A 24617-nucleotide genomic window follows, 5' to 3' on the forward strand; every position below is an offset into this window, starting at 1 on the left:
TTCTGTGTGATCAAATATTCGTTAAAGGTTTTAAATTTTCCACAAATTGGCTGCAAGCTGCAGATTTTTGGTGAAACTGTGAGACTAAAACAGACCAGAAGGTTGAACTCTGACCTCACCCCACCTGCAGGCGGGTCGCAGCGTCTCTATCTCAGTCTGGAGGTTCTGGATGCTCTCCAGGTTCTGGACGTTCTCCAGGTTCTGGAGGTTCTGGATGCTCTCCAGATTCTGGGCGTTCTCCAGGTTCTGGACGTTCTCCAGGTTCTCGTTGTTTCTGGATCAGACACATGTGGGTCAGAACAGGAAGCAGCGACTCCAACCAGCAGCTGAATTGTGAATGTTTCTCACCTTCTTATAGACCATCAGGGAGGCTATGAGCAGCGCAGCTAATATGATGATTGTCAGCACACAGAAGACGATTACTGCGACTCTGCTGTGACCTCCTGAAACACAAACAGTCAAAACAAACCTTCAGTATCATTAAAACTCTTCCCATCACTCTAACTCCTCTGGGAAAACTGGGATTAGGAGGATACTTATGGGAATAGTTAACCATTCTTGAGGTCAGACACTGATGTTGGATGAGAAGGCCAAGCGAGGTCCGCAGTCAGATCAGGTAACAAACTGATTTATGGCCACGTTCAGACAGCAGGTGATGATCAGTTCAAAGCCACACAGCGGCGCTCTGTTTGTGTAAGGAGACGTTTATGGATCATTTTTAAAGTTTATTCATCAACAGATCAAACAAAGAAGCAGGAAGCAGATAAGAGGAAAGTCCAGCTAACAGCGACGGCCTTTAGCAGAGCATTAGCTGCAGCTTCTGTAGAGAAGTCTGATTGGAGGTGGAGTCAGAAATAAGAGTGGTGGTGATGCGTTCACTGACTGCTTCATTATTTCATAATTATAGTTTTCACATATTGTTTACATCCTGATTCATGACCCATGTCTCACTCTAACGATGTAAAAGTCTGAGAAAATGTGATATGATGGTTCAGACTGCAGACGGTTTGAAACTAACAGATTTAGCTCCACATATGGAAGCGGCGAAAAGGTTGGATTTCTGTCGCATCCTCCTGCTACATGAACGTAGCCCAAGTCTGGAACAGGAAGGAGCCGTTTCCATGGCGTCTCAGCTGAGTTCAGAGTGAATTTATTCAAAATGTGGAACAGCTGCTACAGAACAGCGCCAAAAAGATCTTCCCTCCACCTAACTTTCCACTTTGACACCCATCCAACCCAGACTCCTCCATCAGATCACCAGACCCAGAGGCATGATTCGTCCTTCCAGAGAACTTTCCTCCACCGCAGTAGAGCCCAGAGGTGTTTGCAGCAGCAGCAGAAACCCTCACCGTTTTTTTACTCACCTTCACCTGTTCAGGTAAATCTGTGTGAGACACAAAGTCTGTTTTCCACGTCTGACCTGTTTTAGACATCAGTGCGTCAGAAACTGCAGTCAAAATAAAATGATTCATACAACAAATGAGATGAAAATGATAGAAAATGTTTAAATTGGTTTTCTTCCTTCACAGTTCAGGACAGGGGTGTCCAAAGTGTGGCTCAGGGGCCACGTGTGGCCCTCGGGGTAATTTCATGTGGCCCTGACTGCAGTCTATGAATGATGCAAATGATGATGAAGCTGATTTTTAATGTTTTAGGATTAAATGAAAAATGTTTGTTAAAACACAAAGTATTTTTTCTGTGACTTTAATTTCACTGAAGTCAGGCCACAAACATTCAGCCATTTTTTACTCAACAGATTTTTGGCTCCTAGTTGTTACATTTGGCTAAAAACAGAAAGAGTTTTAGAAGAAAGTTCAGTTTTGTTGTTGAGTTTAAAAACATTTTCTAAAATAGAAAACATTCGACTGAAAAAAGTTGGAAACTTTTCTTCTGATAAAGGAAACATCAGTTTTCAAAACCTGCAATAAATTATTATTCTCCAATTTGCTTCATGAAAATATTCCAGGATTAAATCACAAAATGATCAATTTAAAAATGATTGATCATTTTTAATTATGTTGGTGATTTTGTCCCAGAAGGTTTGGACTCCAGATTCAGTTTGAGTCAGAGCGTCTCGAACAAAAACAGAAAAATGAAGCTGATTCATGTTTTTCTCCACTTTAATCTTCAAAAACCGAATAATTTTATGGTTTATGGAGAGAATTTGATCTGACCTTCGCGCGTCGTCAGCAGGACGTCGGTGATGAGCGTCTGCTCTTCATCGCTGAGCTCACAGCTGTAAACTCCGTCCTGACTGGAGGACAAGCCGCTCAGCGTGAGGCTGCCGGACTCGGAGACGCCCTCCACCCGCTTCCTCCACCCGTCTGAAGCTGTGAAGGCGGAGCCGGCTGCCAGGGTGGCGACGGCCTGGCTGTGGTTGAACCTCCAGGTGAGAGAGAAGTTCTGGAGGGAAGAGACTGGAGCCCAGCAGGGGATCGTTGAAACGCCGCCCGAAACACTGACAGCTGGAGTCAGACAGGAAAAACATACTGGGAATATCTGAAAAGTGTGGCGTGCATTTATGTTCAGCCTCATTGAATAAATATTTTATAGAACCACCTCTAGCAGATTTACATGTTTCTGCTCAGTCCTCTTAGTAGAACAGCTGAAATTCACTCTGATTGGAGAGAAACTGTATGGAAATCTAATTTCAGGTCCTGCTGCAGAATCAGAAGGTAGAGGAATGTTTATCCAACCATCTTCTTCTTCTTCAGGTGAAATTCTCATTGATTTATGTCTCTTGTTACAGCTTCAATTGATTCTTTGTACAGAATGCCATCCTGATGAATCTAAAGTGCAAAGAACGTAGAACAGCAAATATTCTGCAGTCAGTCAGCCAAGCCCATCATGGCTGCCGGCTCAGCGAAGTCAGCAGTGGTTCCGTCGCTTTCTGCTCATCCAGAAAATCCCGCCGCCGTTTCCCCGGCGTCGCTTTGCAGAGGCAGAATCAGGAAAAACTAAATGCTCATTCTTTGCTGCTGCAGCCAGAAAAGCCCAGCAGTTCAGACCCGACACACACAGCAGAACTAAAACCCGACTGGCTCAGCAAACGTAGGCTTCAGGCTCGCATTGATGTTTTTATCAATGATGCATTGTGGGAAAGTGGAGCTCTCCAATCTCTGTCTCTGCTTTAAAGATAAACGGTTTTAGTTACGCTGAAGAGAAGCTGGAAATCAGAGGAAACAGAAATAAAAACCACTAAATCTTACCAAGTATTTTAGTTTCTACTGTAAATATTTTAGCAAACTTTAAATAAGACAAAACTAAATTACAATTAACAATTCAACAGGATATCAGAGCTTGTTTAAAGTCAACAATTATTACATTTTGATGAAAAGTTAAAGAAGCTTTTACTCAACTAAATGTAACGTTTCTCAATCAGTGACTGATGTTTTATTTTGGTGTTTTAATGATTTAAAGCATTTTGAACTTCCTTGTTCAAATGTGCTACAAAAATAAACTTGATTGATTGGCAAATTATTTCACTTACCATTCAGCTTCTATGCAACACAATCTGGAACAAACAAACATGGAGTTCCTTTAAATCAGGACTAAAATCCACCTGGTTGGAGCTGCTTAATATTTAATAATAAATGAAACATTGACCAGCAGATTAGATGAGTATAAAACTCATCTAAATGTGATGTTTATTCAATTGTTGACTGTAAAACTTTGTAATTTGTGTTTTTATGATATAAACACCTTGAACCATCTGGCTGCTCACACCAATAAACTTGATTGATAACATTGGAGAAACTAAAATAATCTTCCAGTTGATCTAATACTTTTTTAGCAACATTAAGGAATTATTGAGTTAAAACAGGAACCTATAAATCTCGCTGAAAAGTTACTTGCATGTTAGTTTTTTTTTTAGATATTTCATAAATACTTGGTAATATTTTGTGTTTTTGCAGTGAATTTTCCTCACATAGTTTCCTGAACGTTGCTCTCCTCTGGTTCCTCCTGGTTCTGATGGTGCAGCTGTAGATCCAATCAGTCTCATTGTCTGGAACCGTCAGAGAGCTGCTGATGTCATAAAGCTTCTCCTCAGTCTGATGGATTGTGGTTCTGTTCTGCAGAGTCGTGTTGGATGGAGGCTCAGTGGACCAGGTGAGTTCAGGTTGAGGGTAGATCCCCTCTGAGCTGCAGGTGATCCTGTTTCCATCCTGATGGATTCTGATTGTAGAAACTGGAGCTGAAAACACAGAAAAATAATTTAAAATGCTCTCAGAATAAAGGAAGAACTTTGGTTTCTCTGTTCGTACCGTTTACTGAAAGGCTCACGAAGGTTTCCCTGTTCTGATGGACGGTGCTGGTGTAGCACTTGTAGATTCCTTCATCCTGAACTTTGACCCCTGTCAGCAGCAGCGAGGCGTTTCCTCTGGAGATCTGATCCTGAAACAGAGAAGTCCTGCCTCTGAAGTTCTGGTCCTGGTGACCCAGCTGGTCCTGGTTGTCGTAATAAGAGTGAACTCTGAGTTCTGCTCCGCTGCGGTGAAACCAGTGGATGACATCATCGCCGTGGCTCTGGAAGCTGCAGGGTAAGACGCAGCGCCGCAGGAAGACGCAGGAAACTTCTGGCAAGCAGAAACACATGTTGGTGTCAGTCCTGTTGGCCTCCTGCCCAGGGCGGCATGGCCTGGGGGCGCCACGATGCAAAATAAATCACTGAGAGAGTTTTCTATAGCTGTGGAAATCTTAAATCAGTTTTTTAGACACACAAAGAGAACATTTTAATATTTTACATTTAAATAGGAGCTGCACAGTGGTGCAGTTGGTAGCATTGTTGCCTTGCAGCAACAAAGTCCTGGGTTTGATTCCCGGCCCGGGGTCTTTCTGCATGGAGTTTCCATGTTCTCCCTGTGCATGGTGGGTTCTCTCCGGGTACTCCGGCTTCCTCCCACAGTCCAAAAACATGACTGTCAGGTTAATTGGTTTCTCTCTCTAAATTCTCCCTGGGTGTGTGTGTGTGTGTGTGTGTGTGTGTGAATGGTTGTCCTGTATGTCTCTGTGTTGCCCTGCGACAGACTGGCGACCTGTCCAGGGTGACCCCGCCTCTCGCCAGGAACGTAGCTGGAGATTGGCACCGGCAACCCTCCCGACCCCTTTAGGGACAAAGGTGAACAGAAAATGGATGGATGGACATAAAAAATAAGTTAAAATCCCCCAGAGTTTATTAAACCAAAGACTAAATAATAATCAGTGAAGGTAAAAGATGTTTGTTTTCCTTTATTCAAACACCTGAATGAGCTGCTGTCAACAGGGTTGCTAGGCAACAGGATTCACTTTATAGGAACGAACATGAAGCTCATCTGATGATGAGTTCAATGGAATCAGTTAATTCAGCATCTTTATCTCCATCCTGTTTGGTACATTTCTATTATATCTATGAAAAATCTACAAATGTGTAACAAAATCTCTCGTTCTTCTAAATTCTTGCTGCTGTTCTCCAGTGGTTTAGTTCCCACCCTGCAGATCAGATCAGTGGTTCCTTTGTTTGGTGAATCAGTGAAACTGTTAGTTTGACTAAAGGATTAAATCCAGGACGGAAACTCGGGGCTTTTCTCTGTATTTACCCCTAGCAACAAGAAATAGCAACAAAAACACAACAAAACAAACAAACACGTACAAAACAACAACAAACAAACAAAAAGAAAGAAAGGAAGAAAAACTGCAGCAATAAGAGTCTGAGTCCAAATGACTCGGCGTTCTTCACCTAAATCTCTCTGTTTTATTTCAGGATGACCAGCTGATATTCTGGATCATTTGAATGTTTTCGTGGTTTGTTTCTGTTCTGGTCCAAACAGATCCACTGGATGTGAACTCACCCTGAACATCTGCAGCCACGGATCTCAGGAAAACCAGCAGAAAAGTCCAGAAGATTCTCATCTCCGGTTCCGATTAATCCACCATCCTGGTTTCGGTTGTATCCCCGTTTCATCAGTCCGGTTCGGTTCATGAGAAACCGAACCGGAAGTAAAGAGAAAAGGGGTGTGGCTGGGTCATAACGGAACGGAACCGACTGGATCTTTTTGTTTTAAATGTTGAAATGACGCAGCGGTGAGAAAAAAAATCCCATTTATTTCACCCAACATGAACGATATAATTATTAAAATTACCTTCAGAAAGAAATTCAGTTTTAGGTTTTTAATATTTTTCCATATGAAAAGAAAAGATTCATGGATTGTATAGTGAAATCCGTCCACTAGAGGGCAGCAGCCTCCATCTATTATTGTTTAGAAATCAGTAATACAGATACAGACAAAACAAATAAAATGGTGAAAAAGTAAAAAATTTTTGTCTCTCATTTCAGAAAGTGAAACTCACATTTTATGGCAGCAGATTCAGTATCTTTGTAATTCTTGAAGGACTCTCAGAAAACTGGAAAACGATTTAAAAACCGAGAATTTAACTAAGAAATCAGAAAAAACGCAAATACAGAAAAATAAAGATCCAAAATCTCTCATTGCGATCTCTTGTCCTTCTTTTCAGCAAAACAAAACGGCTCAGAGAAACACAGAAACCCTGCAGAGGGTTTTTCTAAGATGCTAATTTATTATTTGCTAATAAGAAAATGTCCTAAATGACCCCCTAGTTCCTCAGGGCTCAGTCCTGGGCCCCAGGTTGTTCCTCTCATACATCAGCCCCTGGCTGAGGTTATCAATATGTTTAATAAAAGGTTCTTATTATTTGTCAACTATTCAGAAGAACAGAAGTTATCTGATCTAGTAAACTCTGTAGAAACATAGAGAACAGTAAAGTCTGGGCAACTGATGCAGAAAATGAACAATGTTTAAAAAACAGAAAAAGATCAAACCAAAGTTGTTACAATTTTTTTATTGGAACAGGACAGAGCAAAAAAAAACAAACAAACAAAAAAACAAAAAAAAGCTTTAACCATTTGGATTATTATGGCCAATATTTATTTAATATTTATTTAGGTAAAAATTAAATATAATGTCACTGTTATATTTTGTGGTTCAGTAAATATGCAGATAATAAAGTGTTAATTCAAAAAGTGGGAAAAACAAATTAAATACAGTTAAACTGTATTATTTCATCATCATCATCATCATCATCATCATCATCATCATCATCATCATCATCATCATCATCATCATCATCATCATCATCCATTGGAGCCCAAATCGTCACTGAAGAGGTGCTGCACACCGTTCTGACTGAAATCGAGGGGATGCTTACCTGAAAACCCTTAGGTTACGTCTCATCTGAAGTAGCAGATCCTGACCCAGTGACCCCTAACTATCTCCTCGTGGGACGGCGGGATGCTTCGCTGCCGCAAGTCATCTACGACAGCCCGGAGATTCTTGGGCGGAGAAGATGGAGGCACAGCCAGATTCTAGCCGACCATTTCTGGCAGAACTTTCTGAAGTACTACCTGCCAGGACTCCAAGCCCGCCAGTGGCAGACTGACTCAGCAAATCTACAAGTAGGAGATGTGGTCATGATCGTGGACAACCAGCTTCCGCGAGCCATCTGGCCTGTGGGTAAAGTCTCAGGTTTTTCCTGGACCAGACACCCGGATCAGATCTGCTGAAGTGACTGTAAAGGGACGAACCTACATTCGACCCGTGGCAAGGCTTGTCAGCCCACCTGTCCTGCCTAATGATGATTAATCACCTCCTTTTATTCAGCCTTTTTCTTGATATTCGTATTCACAGGTAAATACGGGGGCGGCTGTGGAAAAGGCTGAATAACAAACTGCCATGCTGAGCCTTTAAGGGGCGGGGCTTAGAGCAGCTGCAGCATGCAGACGAAGAAAGAGAAAAAAGAGTAGAATGGAAAGGGAGAATAGTTTATGTTCGCATTTTGTTTTTAACTTGCTGTTTGCCGTTTATTGTTACACCTTGATGTGTGTGCGTGGAAATACAAGTAAGTGATGTTGCATATTAATAATATTGTTTATTTAGCAGAGTATTTTAGTTTTACCCTTAATTAATAGAATGCTCTGTTCACGTGCACACTTAAGAGTTATACACGGTGGATTTTGTTTGTGTCGTGTATTTATGTAGAAATGTGCAGTTATTCAGTATGTGTGATGCTACTTCAGTCAGTTTATTCAGACACTGACGCTGTATTGTTGTTTAATTTCAGGAACCACACAATTACCTAAATAAACCGCAAGTACGAGTTGAATCACCTGGAGTACGACTCTGAGTTCTTTGGAGTTCTGACCGACTCACCACAGTGTTCTGCATAGTCACACCAGCAAAAGCAATCATCATCATCATCATCATCATCATCATCATCATCATCATCATCATCATCATCTTCTCTTTATTCCAAACACATAAGAAGATAAAAAGTACAATAATTAAATATACAAGATAATATTGTTTATTGAATCACATATAAATGTTGAGGTAAAGCTGGTTGTACTGCAGGATTTACTAAAACTGCAACTATATTAATGCATGACACAGATAATCTATACCAGTATTTATTATGTCATAATGCTTGTTTTTGAAATAGATTGGTTTCCTTTAAAGTAAGCAAACTTTATTTATACAGCAACGTTTAAAATATCAGAGCTTTACAGATCTAAAAAATACAGATGATAAAATAAATAAATCAGCTAAAAGAATAAAAAAAACAATTAAAAGCCAAACTGAACAAATGGGTTCAATCATCTCTTTAAAACTGAGCCGTTTAATGCAGCATGCTAACGCTAATCTGCAGCTAAAAAAAAAAACATTTTAAAATAAAAAATACTCATAAAATTGATAAGGCAGCCAATAAAACAAGTCTCATATTAATAAATATTGACAAAAACTTGAACAGTAACTGATTTAGCCTGAAGAAGTAACGCAGTGATCCATTAGCTCAGGGGCCTCAAACTCCAGGCCTCCAGTCGCTGTCCTGCAGTTTTTAGATGAGCCACAAACCACTGGAATGAAACGGCTTCATCACCTCCTCCTGGTGTAGATCGGTTCTCCAGAGCCTTAATGACCTCATTATTCTATTCAGGTGCAGCAGAGGCTCATCTAAAAGTTGCAGGACTGGAGTTAGACTCCTGTGCATTAGCTGCAGCGGTTCACCAGCTGGTTTCCAATCTGTTGGAAACTAAGAGCTTCATGGATTAAATGTGAGCAGATGAAGGTTTTCTGGAGCAGGAGTTTCATTTTGTCTGAAATATGTTCTGAATAGTTCATGAAAACCAGGATGGAGGATGAGGAGCTCACAGATAGTTTTACTCAGAAATATTATGATGTAATCATTATTACTGTATAATCACTATAACTATTAGCTGAATTAAACAGTGGAGTTTCACCCTCAGGATCAAGCATCCTGCATGCTGAGGTCAGTGAAGCATAAAGTTATTAAATCAGCTGAGCAGATTCCAAACTGTTTATGTAAATTTTGCCTATTTGTGTTTTTTTTTCAGAGTTTTTCTAAAATAACTGATATAAAATGCAGGTTGGGAGGCTGAAGGTGCATTGCTAATTAGCATGCTAACGTGTAGCCTCCTCATATAGCTGCAATCCTGTAAGGTAGAGAAATATCTGTGTCATAAAAATCATAATACACAGCTGGTTAAAAAAGTTTAGCTTTGAATCAATAAGAAAAGTGTTTTGACCTTTTTGGTTCCTGGAGCGGCGGATCAGAACCACACAAAGGATTACTGCTGCTGCTGCTACAACAACCATGGAAACGCCTGGATGGCGTTTTGTTCCTCCTGGGTAAAAACAGATGAACTGAGACGTTACATTCTCCTGACTTTAATTTGAAAGTAAAACATTTCTTTTCTTTTTCACCTCGGTCCTCCACCTTCAGGAAGGTGCTGGTTACCAAGGTTTCTTCCTCGTTGCTGAGCTCACAGGTGTAAATCCCTCCCTGCTGTGGAGATAAATCCTGCAGACTGAGGCCGCCGGACTCTGAGACGCTCTTCACATGAAGTTTCCACTCCTCTGTGACCGTGGCTCTGCTCTGACTGCTGCGGCTCACGATGACCTGACTGTGGTTAAACCTCCAGAGAAGCTTTGATGCTGAACCGTTTGAGGCGGAGCAGGAGAGAGACGTCTGTCTGCTGGAGACGATCACACCTGGAATTACATCACAGGAGGTTTTATAGTTGATAAAAACTAATAACATTTATTTAATAAAAACCTCCCAATCCTACTTTTGTAGATTTAAATCCCTTCCTCGTCAACGTTCAGGGTTTTAACTGTTTCTTAGTTTGGATCAGACGGCTGAGGCGTCAAAACACCAGGATGAAAAACATCAGCAATGAGCTTAAAGAAGCAGCAGCTGCTTCCTGTCGCTCTGTGATTAGTAATAAGAACATCTACAAACTATTTGAACAGGGATTATTAAAGGAAATTTACACAGCTGGAAAACATCTAAAGGTGAACCAGTAAGAATGCTGATCCCAGTAAATTTACTTCGCCCACATATGCAAGAACACAAAATCAAAACAACAGATTTAACGGAACAGTATTAGATGAGAGTTGTATCAAATTCTGTGGTTCAGCATTTTTAGTTTCCTGCTAAAATCAGCTTTGACTTTCGATGAACCAGAATAAACTGGAGCTACGTGTGAAATGTTCATTTCTAAATTAAAATGTGTTTTATTGTTGTTTTCACTTTTCTTCAGCGCTGCTGATCCTTTGTGTGAAGTTTTCTTTCTTTTGAAAACATATCAACTAGATTACTTTAGTTATTCACTTTTACTAGTTTAAAATTATTTACATTTTGTTGTTGCAGTTTGATTGAATTACTTACTTTTCTGTCTCAGTATTGCTCTCCTCTGGTTCCTCCTGGTTCTGATGGTGCAGCTGTAGATCCGATCAGAACCGTCTGGAACCGTCAGAGAGCTGCTGATGTCATAAAGCTTCTCCTCAGTCTGATGGACTGTGGTTCTGTTCTGCAGAGTCGTGTTGGATGGAGGCTCAGTGGACCAGGTGAGTTCAGGTTGAGGGTAGATCCCCTCTGAGCTGCAGGTGATCCTGTTTCCATCCTGATGGATTCTGATGTCAGAGACTGGAGCTGCAGGAGAAACATTGTAATTAGTTAACATTCATTCACATTATATTTCTGGAAAATGCAGCCACATTTAGACACTTTGTGGTTCAAATGCAGACGTGCAGAAGGAAAGGTAATAAATGCAAATGCAGAATTTATTATATAACAGCTTGTCTTAAAGAAAAGGTCCAAATATGAGGGAATGTGATGAAAGAAGGAGCTACAAACAAAAACAACAAGAAGTAACAGGAAGTAAAACATGCACCGTAAAACATTTGAAGATGGTTTAACTTAAAAATGAAACTTACATATTTAAGTTTAAAATCTAAAACTTGCTGAATTTCTTTTACTGAAAGAGAAGAAGATAGTAGACCCAACTAAATGCAGCTCAAATGTTTTACAGTGCAAAGGTCAGAATGTGGCTGCAGACCACAGTAACAGACACAGAGACAGGAAACACATCAGTTGTTCTCACCGTCCACAATGAGCTGAAGAAATGTCTCCTTGTTTCCGCTGATGGTGCTGCAGTAACAGCGGTATATGTTCTGATCTTCGACCTTCACTCCAGTCAGCAGCAGGGAGGCGTTTCCTTTGGACAGCTGATCCTGGAACAGGGATGTTCGGTTCTTAAAGTTCTGGTTCTGGAGACCAAGTTGGTCCATATTATTTTAGTATGAGTGGACATGAAGTGATTCAGTTTTTTTCTGAAACCAGTGGATGAACACATCAGAGCTGCCTTGGAAGCTGCACGGTAAAATGCAGCGCTGCATGAAAATGCAGAAGATCTCAGTTTCTGCAGGAATATTAAAGAAAAAATTAATATCTCAGATTATCTCACAGAAATATCAACTGTTTTTCAATTTTGTACTTTTATTAGGCTGGATTTTATAAAATAAAAGCCTGAACAAATGACATTTGTCATATGTACTTTTTCATACCTACCGTCTTATTATGTTTCTTGGTATTTTATCTGGTTTTACACTGCATTGCTTTATTTTAGTTTTTATATCTCCTTGTAATTTTTCAGCACTTCATTTGAAGCCACTTTCTAAATAAAGTTATTATTATTATTAACATGCTAAAAGGAAGAGGAGATTTATCTTCTGCATTAAACAAAATGATTGCTGAGCTCCAGTTATTCTAGTATTTTGCAGAAAGGTTTTATTTTAATAAATAGATCATACAAACAAAGTCTTGCCATTTAGCAAGTCTTTAAATATGGTTGTGCTGCATGATGTCAAACCACAGTAGAGATATTTAGACACATCCTGTTGATCTATATGTTGTTATTTTTGTTGATGTGTGTTTTCGCTCTGGGGGTTTACAGAAAAACTGGTTCAGACGCTTCATTAGTGTTTTTATTGCACAGATCAGACATTTTCTGCCATCCTGCACCTTCCAGGCGCTTCGCTGCTCCAACACACCTGAATCAGGTGAATGGCTCGGTAGCAGGCCTGTTCAGAGCTGAACCCGGTCTGTTGGAGTGAAGATGCATCTAAAAGCTCTCCAGGACCGGACCTGAGCGGCGCTGTGTCAGCAGAATGCTGCTGCTTCGAAATACTCGCTGAAACTTTTTGCTCCAGGCTGAGCATTTATTGTTTTGTTGTTTATCTTTGAGAGAAAGCATCTGATGGATTTATTAACGACATTAGCATGGTTTTGGTAGTTATTGTTTCCCATAGAAAACAATCAGAGTTAGTCCAACATGCTGAGCCCGGTTCTGGTTCTGATGGAGGCTCCTTCCTGCTGTTTGTGTTTAATAGCTCTGACTTCCAGTGGCTTCCAGTTTTGTAATCTTGATTTGTGTTTCTAGATTTTGTCCGATAGCTTTAGAAGTTACCCGTGTTGTGTTTGTTTTTTATTTGTTTGGTTTTTGTACTGGGCAGCAAGCTAACGCTAAATAAACAAGATGAGCAAAAATGAAACAAAATAACTTCTACAAATAATTAAGAGTTTCTAATGTAATGAAAAAAGGTTCATCATTTTTATCATTTAATGTTTATTTTGACTTCATCACATTTTCATGAAACTTTGCATTAAATGATTTGTAAATAATTTCATCTGCTGCTCTATTTCAGTGAAAGTTGAAACAGGTTCGGACTTCTCTTTCGTTTTTATTTTTGTTCCCTGATCAGCAGGGTAGCAGGAACTTTCTCATCTTCATTTAAAAACCGGAGCTGCAGCAGTTTTTCTCTCCAACTGAAGGTTCTGCTCTGTTATCACGTTCACATTCAAAGCAGATATTGATCCACCAGAACATTCTGAAGAACTTCCTGCTTCCTTCTGCTGATTTCACTTTGCAGTTGGACTCAGTACCGACTCACAATGCTAAAGGAACCAACAGCTGGCTGGAAAATTGACAAAAAGATGAAAGATGAAGACCTGAAGGCAGATATTGAAACTACCTGGACTGGTCTCCTCCATGCTCTGCTGCATTAATGCAGTAATTCAAGCAAAAGGAGCCCAGACCAGGAGCTGAGAGCAGATACTCCACAATGCAAAGCTTCCAGTTGGCCCATGGTTCTGTAGGGACAATCTGGTTTTGTTGTAAATCATTTCTGAGGATTGTTTTTCAGAGGTTTATCGGAAGCTGGAAGCCATGATGATTAAAATAAACTGGATCATTTTTAACAGCAAACATTTGAAGTTCAACCAGTTCTCAGTGTCTGCTGTGGCTTTAACTGGAGAAGAATCTGCTGAGTGCAACATAAAATGAAACTGCCTCTGGCAGACTGGTGGAGGAACAGATTATTTGCATAAGCAAAACGATATTCAAATTTCAAACACAGCTGTGATGTTGAAATTAAAAACAAGCAGCATTTATGCAGCAGATCGTTAAAAATAGGGAAAGGTTTCTGGTTCAAATCCTGGATGGGACTTTAAATGAAGTTTTCATTTTCTCAAGGCTGTTGAGTCGGTTCTGTGGTTTCACATCAGAACCAGTAACTGGTTAACTGGTTGTTTTATTTCCCTTATACTTTTGAAAGTGAGCATAACTGAGGATCTACGCTTTGCTCTAAAAACTAAAAATCTTCTATGATCGTCTCTACTATTCATAAAAAAATCTCAGTACTGAGATAATTAAAATGATTTTTAATGTTTTAAGGACAAGGTTACAAAATGGTTCATTTATGGTCTAAAACAGGGGTGTCAAACTCCAGTCCTCAAGGGCCGCTGTCCTGCAGTGTTTAGATGTGCCACAGGTACAAAACACTGGAATGAAATTACTTAATTGCCTCCTCCTTGTGTAGATCAGTTCTCCAGAGCCTTGCTAATGACCTAATTATCCCATTCAGGTGTGGTGCAGCAGAGGCACATCTAAAAGTTGCAGGACAGCGGCCCTCGAGGACTGGAGTTTGACACCCCTGGTCTAAAATGAAAGTAAGAAGAGGCCAAACGGAGGGAGAGAACTGAATCAATTCAACAAAAAAACAGCTGCTCCATGAAAGCAGTTTTTGTTCTTTTGTTTCATTCAGTCATGCAGCTGCTGTTGTCAAAGAGAAACACGACAGACCTTCAGTCCCTCTTGATCAACAGAAACATTTAATTCACACTGAAACTGCATCGCTATATATATTTATAATGCAGAAGAAAAACATATTCAAATTTAGAAAACTACATTTCCTGTTCTGTTAGATACCAGTTTAGCACACAAATGTCCAAATCATCATGACATTTCAAAAAGAGGACAGAAGCAGCTTCCTCCTCCAAACTCACCTGCTTTAACCTGAACCGTCGAACAAATCACAAAAACAAACGTTAAAAACAGAGAGAAGTTAAATCCTGACATCCTCTGTGTGTCTGTAGAGAAAATCTGCAACTGGAGAAGAAACTGGGTTAAGTTTCACAACCTGAGACGTAGAAAACATGGAACAACACTCTAAATTTGTTAATGAAATGCTAAACGCTCCACAGCTGTAGCTTTAAAGGTCATTTTATTTATAGAGCAGATTTTCAGCAACAAGGCAATACAAAGTGCTTTACAAGAATTAAAAGGAAATACAAACAAGATAAGAAACCAAAGGAAAGAAGAAAAAAAGAAAAATAATCTAATGTTGACCTAAAGTATCTAAACCAGAATCTCCTGTTCAGGGTTGCTAAGTATCATCTGGGCTAATTCCTGTTCTGGGTTGGAAGAACAGGAGTCTAAAAAGTCATCTAATAATGTTGATCCAAACTATATAAACTATATAAACTAGATATTCCTGTTCAGGGTTGGTAGATAAGTATAAGTATCTTACTTATAATTCCTTTCTGGTTTGGAAGAACAGGAGTCGAAAACGTAGTTGCTAAGGTAGTTTTTCTGGATTCTAAGTTTGTTCTAATCCCTGATCTGTGTTGCTAAATAAGTGTAAGTAAGTTAGTATTCTCTGGACTTTCTAATTGCTCTAAATTTGTAAAAGTAATGAGTGCGCCATTATTTCTGAGAAATAATAAAAACTAAGAGTTCCTGCTCTGGAAGATTTTTTTATGGATTCCAAGTTTGTTCTAGTTCCTGTTCTGGGTTAAAAGTGAGTACTCCACAGTTTCTAACAAAATAAAATAAAAAAGAGGAAAGGACACATTAGGGTAAATGGCAACATTCAGACAAAACAAAGGCCAAAGCAAAGGCCTGAGTGAAGGCGGTGACATCACAGGGCCATGAAACCACGTCGCTCAGCCTCCTGGCAGAAGTCAGATAAGATGTTGTTATCTAGGCATGTCCTTGGGAGTGCTCAGCTCCACAGCTGCATGGATAACAGAAGGAAGGAAGGAGCGTTATGTTTACATATCTTCAAGGAGATTGGAAATATTCAGCCCTTCCAAGGCAACATGGTGAAAGCCAATTCAGATCCAGAATGTTTTAGGTCGGTTAGATTATAAATTTCAATCTTCCCTAAAGTCTCTCCATCTCAGTTCCCCATTATCCAAATTAGTTTGGTCGTTCCACTGAACCGAAACTGGCAATGTCTCCAAGATCGATTCTGTTAGTGAGTTTTGAGTCCTCAGCTGGGCTGAGAGTCTCAGCAAGACTCAGATCCAACTTGTGTTTCTGTCCAACCAGCAGTCCGAGTGTTCGCTAGTTCAGCCAAGTCCGTCACAAATTTGCCAATAAGCCAGGAATCCACAATCAGGTCAGGAGGGCTCTCCTGTGCTCAGTCTTCCTGTCGAGAAAATTTGATCAATTGCATTGAGAGACCGGTTGACCAGATCCATAATTAGTAGTTTTTAACGTTTGTTTTTGTGATTTGTTTGACGGTTCAGGTTAAAGCAGGTGAGTTTGGAGGAGGAAGCTGCTTCTGTCCTCTTTTTGAAATGTCATGATGATTTGGACCTTTGTGTGCTAAACTGGTATCTAACAGAACAGGAAATGTAGTTTTCTAAATTTGAGTATTTTTTTCTCCTGCAATATAAATATATATAGCGATGCAGTTTCAGTGTGAATCAAATGTTTCTGATTCGGAGGATGTGCAAAGAAAGGCTCCAAAAATATAGAAAAAGACAAAAACAGAGCAAGCAGGGCAGGAGGGAGATGAGGAAAAAAGCATCTGCCTGCACAGAGAGCAAGAGGGGAAAAAAAGCTTTGGGCTGTTGAGTCACTTTTATTTAAATGTTAAATTATATCAATAAGTAAACTTTACTTACTGTGGTGGTGGATCATAATATCTAACCTCTGACCTCATCAGCTCGGATATGATGGATCCTCCATGTAGAAACAGTCAGTAAAACAGATCATCCTGCAGCGCGCTCTCTGGTTGGGTCAGGGAGATGAACTGAAAGGAGAAGCAGGAAGGTGTTGAGTTTCATTAACCACCGTTGCTAGGAGACGGTTGAGGCTCTGCAGGTGGAAACAATCCAACCAGCCGTTAAAATAAAACCGTTCTCCCCCCAGAACCGACGCTCTGGTTTCATTATTATTCAAAATTTCTTTATTATTAATATTTTCACATCATTTTCTATTTTATCCTCACTTTGAAAGCATTAATGTACTTTTTACAACAGCATAATAATAATAATAATCATAACTTTTCTCAGAGTTTATTTCCATCTGTTGTTTTTCTCAGTTTATAATGTTTTATTCACATGTTAAAGAAAATGTTACATTTTGTTAGTTTCATCCAAGACGTTTTATGTTGATTACAAACCAAATCATGCTGCATTTTGTAGGATTTCATTTTCAGTTACACTGTTGGAAAAATGAGACATTTTAATATTTAGTTGGTTTATTGAAGAACAAAATATTTATGCAACAAGAGAAACAATGGAAAAACATCTTCAAACATTTTATTGATACATTTATGATAAACTGGTAGAATATAAAGAATGTATTTAGCTGCGCCCCCTGCTGGGCAGGAGAAGAAAACAAAGTAAAATCTACACATTTAGATTAAACAGAAATATGTACAAATGTGATGAATAACTAAAGAATATGAAGAACTAATATTGTAAAACTACATGAAGCATATAAATCATAAAAGCTCATAAGTCAGCAACTGATGTATAAAAAAATTCATTTTCTACAGAAATAAACATTTTATTGATAAAGTTCTGAGAAAGTTTAGCTGGTAGAATATAAAAATATATTTAGTTGCGCCCCCTGCTGGGCAGGAGATGAAATCATCATAAAAATAAAAACAGAAATGTCTCCAAACATGAGAATCACCTGAAGAACATGAAGAGCTGATCATTTTGTGAAACTACATCAAAGCTCATGAATCATCTTGACGGGTAAAATGTGAGAATGGCATTAAAACAAAACCACTCTCTGAATGTGAATGAAAGGGTTAAAGCTGCAGAGCTTCACTTTCCTCCATTTTCTTCTTGTAGAACATTATGAATCCAGCTGCTGCTGCTGCAATCACAACACAAACCACCGTCCGTCTGATGAGTTCAGGAACCACCAGATTCTCTGGAACCAAACAAGTTCAGGAGTTTAGCTTAAAGACTCATTTGTAGTTTAGAATATGAGATTTTTACCATCTAATGAACCTTAAATCCTGAATCCTGTTACCTCCAGTCCTCCTCAGATAGAGGTGAGTTATAATCGTCTCCTCATCACCACTGAGCTCACAGCTGTAAACTCCCTCCTGATCTGAGGTCACATCCTGTAAGGTGAGGCTGCCGGACGCTGAAACATTCCTCACATGTTTCCTCCACTCCTCTGAGATGTTGGAGATGTTTCTGTCAGTCTTGGTCAGGATGATCTGATGGTGGTTGAACCTCCAGACCAAACTGGTTCCATAATAATCTGAAGATGTGCAGCAGATTGTAACTTCAGCTCCTGAGAAATCAACAGAGGCTGAAATGGAAAACAAAAAGCTCAAAGTTACTGAGTTATTTTAGACTTAAAGTTTGAAACTCTAACAGCTTTTAGAGAGAAATTATCAGCGAAATCTTTAATAAATAAAATGTTGCACAAACATCAACAATAAAATCAACTGCAGAGCCATTAACTACTAATTTTATATAAACCAGGAACAATTTAAAAATGTTTCCATCAATAAATAATATTGAAAGATATTAAAGTATGATTTCCTGAAGCAGCTTTTTGTAAATATTGCAGTAATCTGCATGTTTCATGTTGAGGTTTCAATTAAAAGTCAAATTAAGTTTATTAAATGGTATCAGAACTTTCTGGACCTGGAATATTTAAAGTTGCTCTCCTCTGGTTCCTCCTGGTTCTGATGGTGCAGCTGTAGATCCGATCAGAACCGTCTGGACCCGTCAGAGAGCTGCTGATGTCATAAAGCTTCTCCTCAGTCTGATGGACTGTGGTTCTGTTCTGCAGAGTCGTGTTGGATGGAGGCTCAGTGGACCAGGTGAGTTCAGGTTGAGGGTAGATCCCCTCTGAGCTGCAGGTGATCCTGTTTCCATCCTGATGGATTCTGATGTCAGAGACTGGAGCTGCAGACAATATGAGAAAATGAAGAATTATTAAGCAGAAGAAGGAACCAAAAAATAAAATCTCTCAAAATATGATTTGAATAAAATGTATTTAAATAAAGATGTCCTACCTTCTACTGTAAGGTGAACAACAATTATATAAGATAAGGAAGGTCTACCTAATTCCAGATCACTGGGCTGCTTAGGTATCACAGGAATACATTTATATCTTCCCTCATCATCAACCTTCACTCCTCTCAGCAGCAGGTCGCCGTTTCCTCTGGAGATCTGATCCTCAAACAGCGACGCTCTGGATCTGAAGCTCTCAGAGTCTCTGATGTTACCCTGGTGATAAAGTACAATCTCAGACGGTGGATTTTCATACGACCAATGTACTGAATCAATCCTGTCATCGATCCGACATGGTAAAATGCAGTCCTGGTTGAGAACACAGGACATGCTGGTCTCAGACTCTGAAATAATAAAAACAGATGAAAGTTGAGTTGAATGGTGCTGAGGAGGAAACCCAGATCCCTCTGAAGGATCATAGAAAAACCTGCCTGGAAACAAGATCTCAGCAAATAATCTCCATGATCCAGATTATGTTCACTGAACCAAAAGTTCTGGTTCTGAGAGGAAAACAGGGAGGAATCACTCTGATGTAGAAGGAGAATCATTAAAAAAACATACCTGGTTTATTTATATTATGTTTAATAATAACATGTAAAAATACTATATAATCTTTTTATTATCAGAAAGAAAAAAACTCATTTGCTGAAATAAAATATTAGTTTTAACCTCAATGTTCTGTGAGTAATTTTGAATTTATCTGTAAAAGCAACAAATAAAAAAGTCTCATTTCTTGAATATGATAAAAGAAAGAAAAATAAAAATTATGTTTTTTCCAACAGAAACGTATTTTAGGTTTTTTCTGTTTCTAAATTTGCTAAATCTTCTCACAAACAACAAGATTTTAATTTCATGATTTTGTTTCTCAGAATGAGACATTTTGATGAGTAAATTATCACAAAATATGAGACCAGAAATCACAGAGTTATTACTGTTAGCATCTGAATAATAATAATAAAATAAAGTTGACAATAAATGTTCTACTCACTTTTTCCAATACCAGCCCACACAAAAGGTAAAAGAACTAAAAACAAGAAGATCGTAGTTCTGATCATTTTAGTTCTAGTTTTCACTTATTTACTCTAAAACTATGAAGAAACAAATGATTGTTAAAACACTGAACTATATATAGATCCTGCTCCTCAGTTTTATTAAAAATGTAAATTATTCTTAGAAAATGTCTTTAATCCAGAATAACTCTGATGACATGTAGCTTCATTAATCTCAGAGTTTCTTCTGGTTGGAAGGAGGAAGTTTGTTCTGATAAATGTACTGATCAGCTTTCATGATAAAACCTCTGGAGGAGGAAGAAATGTTTTAGATTAGTTAGAGATGATGAGGAGTTTTCAACTGTCAGATCATTTCAGTAAATATTCATTAATAATCTGCATTATTTATCCTTCTGCACTGACTTAATCCACAGATGTATAGATAAACAATCGCTCTGATTTCATCTATTAACTCTTAATTTCTAACCAAAATTAAGAGTAATTTTTAAATAAAGGTGTCCTACCTTCTACTGCAAAGTGAACAGGAAATACAAAATAGACGAGACGTGTAACTATTTTTATATCTCGACCTATTTCCAGATCACTTTGCTGCACAAATAAAAATACATTGCATTCATATCCTCCCTCATCATCAACCTTCACTCCTCTCAGCAGCAGGTCGCCGTTTCCTCTGGAGATCTGATCCTCAAACAGTGACGCTCTGGATCTGAAGCTCTCAGAGTATCTGGAGCCACGATGGTTATATGATACAATCAGAGATTTTTTACTTTCCCATGTCATGTTGGTGACCCGATTCCTGAACTGACATGGTAAAATGCAGTCCTGGTTGAGAACACAGGACCTGCTGGTCTCAGACTCTGAAATAATAAAAACAGATGAAAGTTCAACAACTTATCATTTTGATCAACATAGAGCACGAAATGTTGACATTCTTAAAGAACCATCATTTAATTCCAAATGTGGGGATTTAAAGTAATGACAAAAATGACTAAAACCAACATTTCCTAAATGTATGTATAGCTGGAAATATTAGCTGGTTCTTTATTATTGTCACTTATGTTGATAAAAGTTATTGGTGATGATATAAACCGAGTTCTGGTCAGTTATTACAATAACACTGTGTTGTTTCTCCGTCAGCAAACAATTCAACAATAACCTTTTAACGTTTAATAAACTTTCTAATTAGCTCAGAAAAGTAAAATTCAAGTGGAAAATTTTCCAGCTAAATGTATTTTGAGCTGTTTTTAGGGGTGACAGTAAATATTATGCTGCTGATTTCATTATGATCCTCATTTTTGAATAATTCTCTCCATTGAAAATGTGTTTATTTTCATCATTTATCTAAAATGATTTATACTGTGGCTCATATATTAGCTTCAGGTTTTAGCAATAAAGACAATTTCTCATTTTTGTCTGTTAACAAAACTAAGATTTAGAGCAAATGCTTGTTTGATCAGCAGAGTTCAGTCTGGATTTAAAGAAAGATCCAGATCCTCTACGGTGAGAATGTGGAGGTTTATTCTAATATAGGAATCATGTGTATAAGTTTACATATTTACAGAATGGATGTGATTTCTTTTCAGAAAGGCTCATTCATCCAGCTGCATGATGATCAGTCCAGGCGATCTAAACGTTAATAAACCGTCATCATCATTTCAGATCAATATGATCTCTGATCAATGGCTCCATGTTCTCCATCAGAGCCAAAGCTCCTCAGGTAGCAGCTCACCTTGATGCAGCTACTGATAAACCTGTGATTGTCTCCACACCTGATCAATAATCAAACCTGTTTGGAGTTAATCTGCTGATCCGGATTATTTTTCAGTGAGAATAAATCCATCCCATGAGCTTCGGTGCACAAACCGATGCACAGTTACATCTTTATGTGGCCAGAACTCAGGAAATGTACTATTCACCTACAAGTGAGGTTTTCACATCTTTTTATTTTATTGTGTGTGTTATGTTATTGTCTGAGGATAGATGTTATTCATTTTCATCGCTTGCATTTAAACAAAAGGTTAAAATCATGAAAAACATCTGGTTCGATTGGACTGAATGGACTCAGCTTTCAGGGCTTTTAGGTGAGATTTTGCACTTTGTAGTTTGTTTGTTAATATCCATAAAAATGTTTGCGTGGCTGCAGCACATCTTGACGACAGGTAAAAAGTTAACACCTGTTCACAAACTTTGACGCCACGTTCATTTTTATTCTTGTCAGCTTGTGTGTAAAATACGGCGCTGCATGTTATCTGTGCGTATCACACTTTATGCACAAGGGCCCTGATGCTGGAGCAGTTCGGTTCTTAAAGTTCTGGTTCTGCTGAGCTCAGAATGAAGAGTTTCTGAAACTTTGATCCATTGATGATCAATTCAGAGTCAAACAGGAACTGACAGAGTAACATGCAGCTCTCCATCTTCTTCTTGTTTTTACTGAGATCCAGTTAAAGTGAAAAGCAACATGTGAAAAATGAAATCATGCTAAATGCAGCATGATTTGTTTTGCACCTTAATCAACAGAAAACTTATTGGCTAAAACTAACAGAAAATGTAACTTTTTCTTTAACATGTGAATAAAACATCATAAACTGAGAAAAACAACAGATAGAAATAAACTCAGAAAAGAAACAGATAAAGCAGTAAAAGTTTTTATCTCCTCCATCAGACGGATCAGAAACACTCAGAACTTCATGTCAGATTTTATCTGCTGCTGAAAACATGAATCATCAAAATGTCAGGAAAAATAGAAACTTTATTTCTTCTTTTACCCAGAAAGTTTTACTTTCATATCAACCAAATTCATATAAAGCTAAAAGCTCCTTTAATCTGTTCAATTTGTGGGTTAGGACAGTTTATCAGTAGAACCAGCGTCATTAGAGGCGGTCCAAACTCCTCTGATCTGAATCTGTAAAACTTTGAGGTTTCAGCAGGAAGTCAGAGCTGCAGGTTGTTAAAATTTATCCTTTAACAAGAGAAAAAATATAAAAATATAGAGTTACTTATTGCTCTCCAACTCCATTCCTCTCAAACTGCAGTTATATAAAGTTTATTGTTGATTAATAAAACATATTTAGCTGCTTATAACAGCTTAAAGCTCAGAGAAACTTCTAGACTGAATAGTTTAGCTATTTATCAGTGATGTTTTAATCTTTATACAGAAGTTGGAAGCTTTGACATTTTCACCAACAAAACATGGAAAAAGAAAAAGAATCATAAAAATGGAGAACAGACAAAGCTTCAATGTTTCTGTCTGGAGGACAACGTGACTGAAGAGGAAAAGTGGCTGATGGGTTTTTTGAGTTTGCTAACTTTTAAAAGTTTGTTAAAACTTCTTTGCAAGGCACCTGGTGCCGTTACTGTGGCCTGATCCGCAGCGTGAACTGTGTGCCTCTCTCACATGACGGTTTTCTGTACACTCTGGACAGGATGCCAGTCTGTCGCCGGGCAACACAGAGACAGACAGGACACCCACACACACACACACACACACACACACACACACACACACACACACACACACACACACACACACACACACACACACACACACACACACACACACACGCACGCACACACACACACACACACACACACACACACACACGCACACACACACACACACACACACACACACACACACACACACACACACACACACACACGCACACACACACACACACTCTCACCTAGGGAGAATTTAGAGACCAAGTAACAGTCATGTTTTTGGACTGATTGTTAACCCACCATGCACAGGGAGAACATGCAAACTCTATGCAGAAATCGAACCCAGGACCTTCTTGCTGCAAGGCAACAGCTCTACCAACTGCTCCACTGTGCAGCCCAACAATCACATTGGACTGTCAAAATAAGAGCGACACATACACTACAAAATAAAACCTTCACATTTTTCATAGCAGGTATTTGCTGTTTTGGGTTTTATATAACTGCTTTAACCCAATCACTGTTACACATGGTATGAGCGTGGCCCTTTAAAATGAAGCTTACTGAACATTTCAAAATAAAAGCCTCATTATTCTTGCACTAACATTGGGGACATTACACTGGGGAGCAGTGAACATTAGCAGTGCACTGCCTCTGACTAGTGCAATGCCTTGCGCCGCATTAGCATTAGCATTAGCATTAGCATTAGCCTTTCCCTAAAATAATCAATCAATCAATCAATCAATCAAATTTTATTTGTATAGCACATTTCAGCAGCAAGGCATTTCAAAGTGCTTTACATCATAACAAACACAGAATCACAATTCAATATAGAATCAATCATTAAGTCAAGTTACATCAATAAATTTGTAATTGATTACATTTCAAATACAATTCTAAACAGGTGGGTTTTCAGTTGAGATTTAAAAGAAGTCAGTGTTTCAGCTGTTTTACAGTTTTCTGGAAGTTTGTTCCAGATTCGTGGTGCATAGATGCTGAAAGCTGCTTCTCCTCGTTTGGTTCTGGTTCTGGGGATGCAGAGCAGAAAATAAGCACTTCAGCAATTTTTTTACTTAATGTCTTTGTTTATTCATTCACTGATTTAGCAATAAGAAGGTTTGGATGGAAAATGTTGCTTATTTTGCCAATTTATGGTTTTCAATTCAATATGATAAACAAATTACTTAGACTTAG

At 38.7% G+C, this 24617-nt stretch overlaps 1 protein-coding gene and 1 pseudogene across 1 annotated transcript; both read right to left on the reverse strand.

Annotated features, from left to right (window-relative positions):
- Positions 1-348: 348 nt before the first annotated feature.
- LOC111607819 lies at positions 349-16708 on the reverse strand (annotated as a pseudogene).
- An 853-nt stretch (positions 16709-17561) lies between these two features.
- LOC111607820 (butyrophilin subfamily 1 member A1-like) lies at positions 17562-19305 on the reverse strand. The gene is made up of 4 exons (XM_023330024.1): positions 18978-19305; positions 18604-18867; positions 17975-18262; positions 17562-17872 (listed from the first exon to the last, which is right to left on the reverse strand). The coding sequence occupies exons 1-4, from the start codon at positions 19303-19305 to the stop codon at positions 17748-17750; spliced, it is 1005 nt and encodes a 334-aa protein (XP_023185792.1). The 3' UTR covers positions 17562-17747.
- Positions 19306-24617: the final 5312 nt, after the last annotated feature.

The sequence above is a fragment of the Xiphophorus maculatus genome, unplaced genomic scaffold (assembly GCF_002775205.1).
Source record: "Xiphophorus maculatus strain JP 163 A unplaced genomic scaffold, X_maculatus-5.0-male Unplaced_Scaffold_82, whole genome shotgun sequence".
NCBI classification, from domain to species: domain Eukaryota; kingdom Metazoa; phylum Chordata; class Actinopteri; order Cyprinodontiformes; family Poeciliidae; genus Xiphophorus; species Xiphophorus maculatus.

Bases quoted from the DNA above. Each gene is read 5' to 3' on its own strand.
- LOC111607820 (XM_023330024.1), bottom strand. From the start codon at position 19,305: ATGTCCTGTGTTCTCAACCAGGACTGCATTTTACCATGTCGGATCGAT. The intron at 18,868-18,977 runs GTAGGACATCTT...TATTGTCTGCAG, and splicing joins TGTTCACCTTACAGTAGAAG to CTCCAGTCTCTGACATCAGA. The intron at 18,263-18,603 runs GTCCAGAAAGTT...TTTCCATTTCAG, and splicing joins AGCAACTTTAAATATTCCAG to CCTCTGTTGATTTCTCAGGA.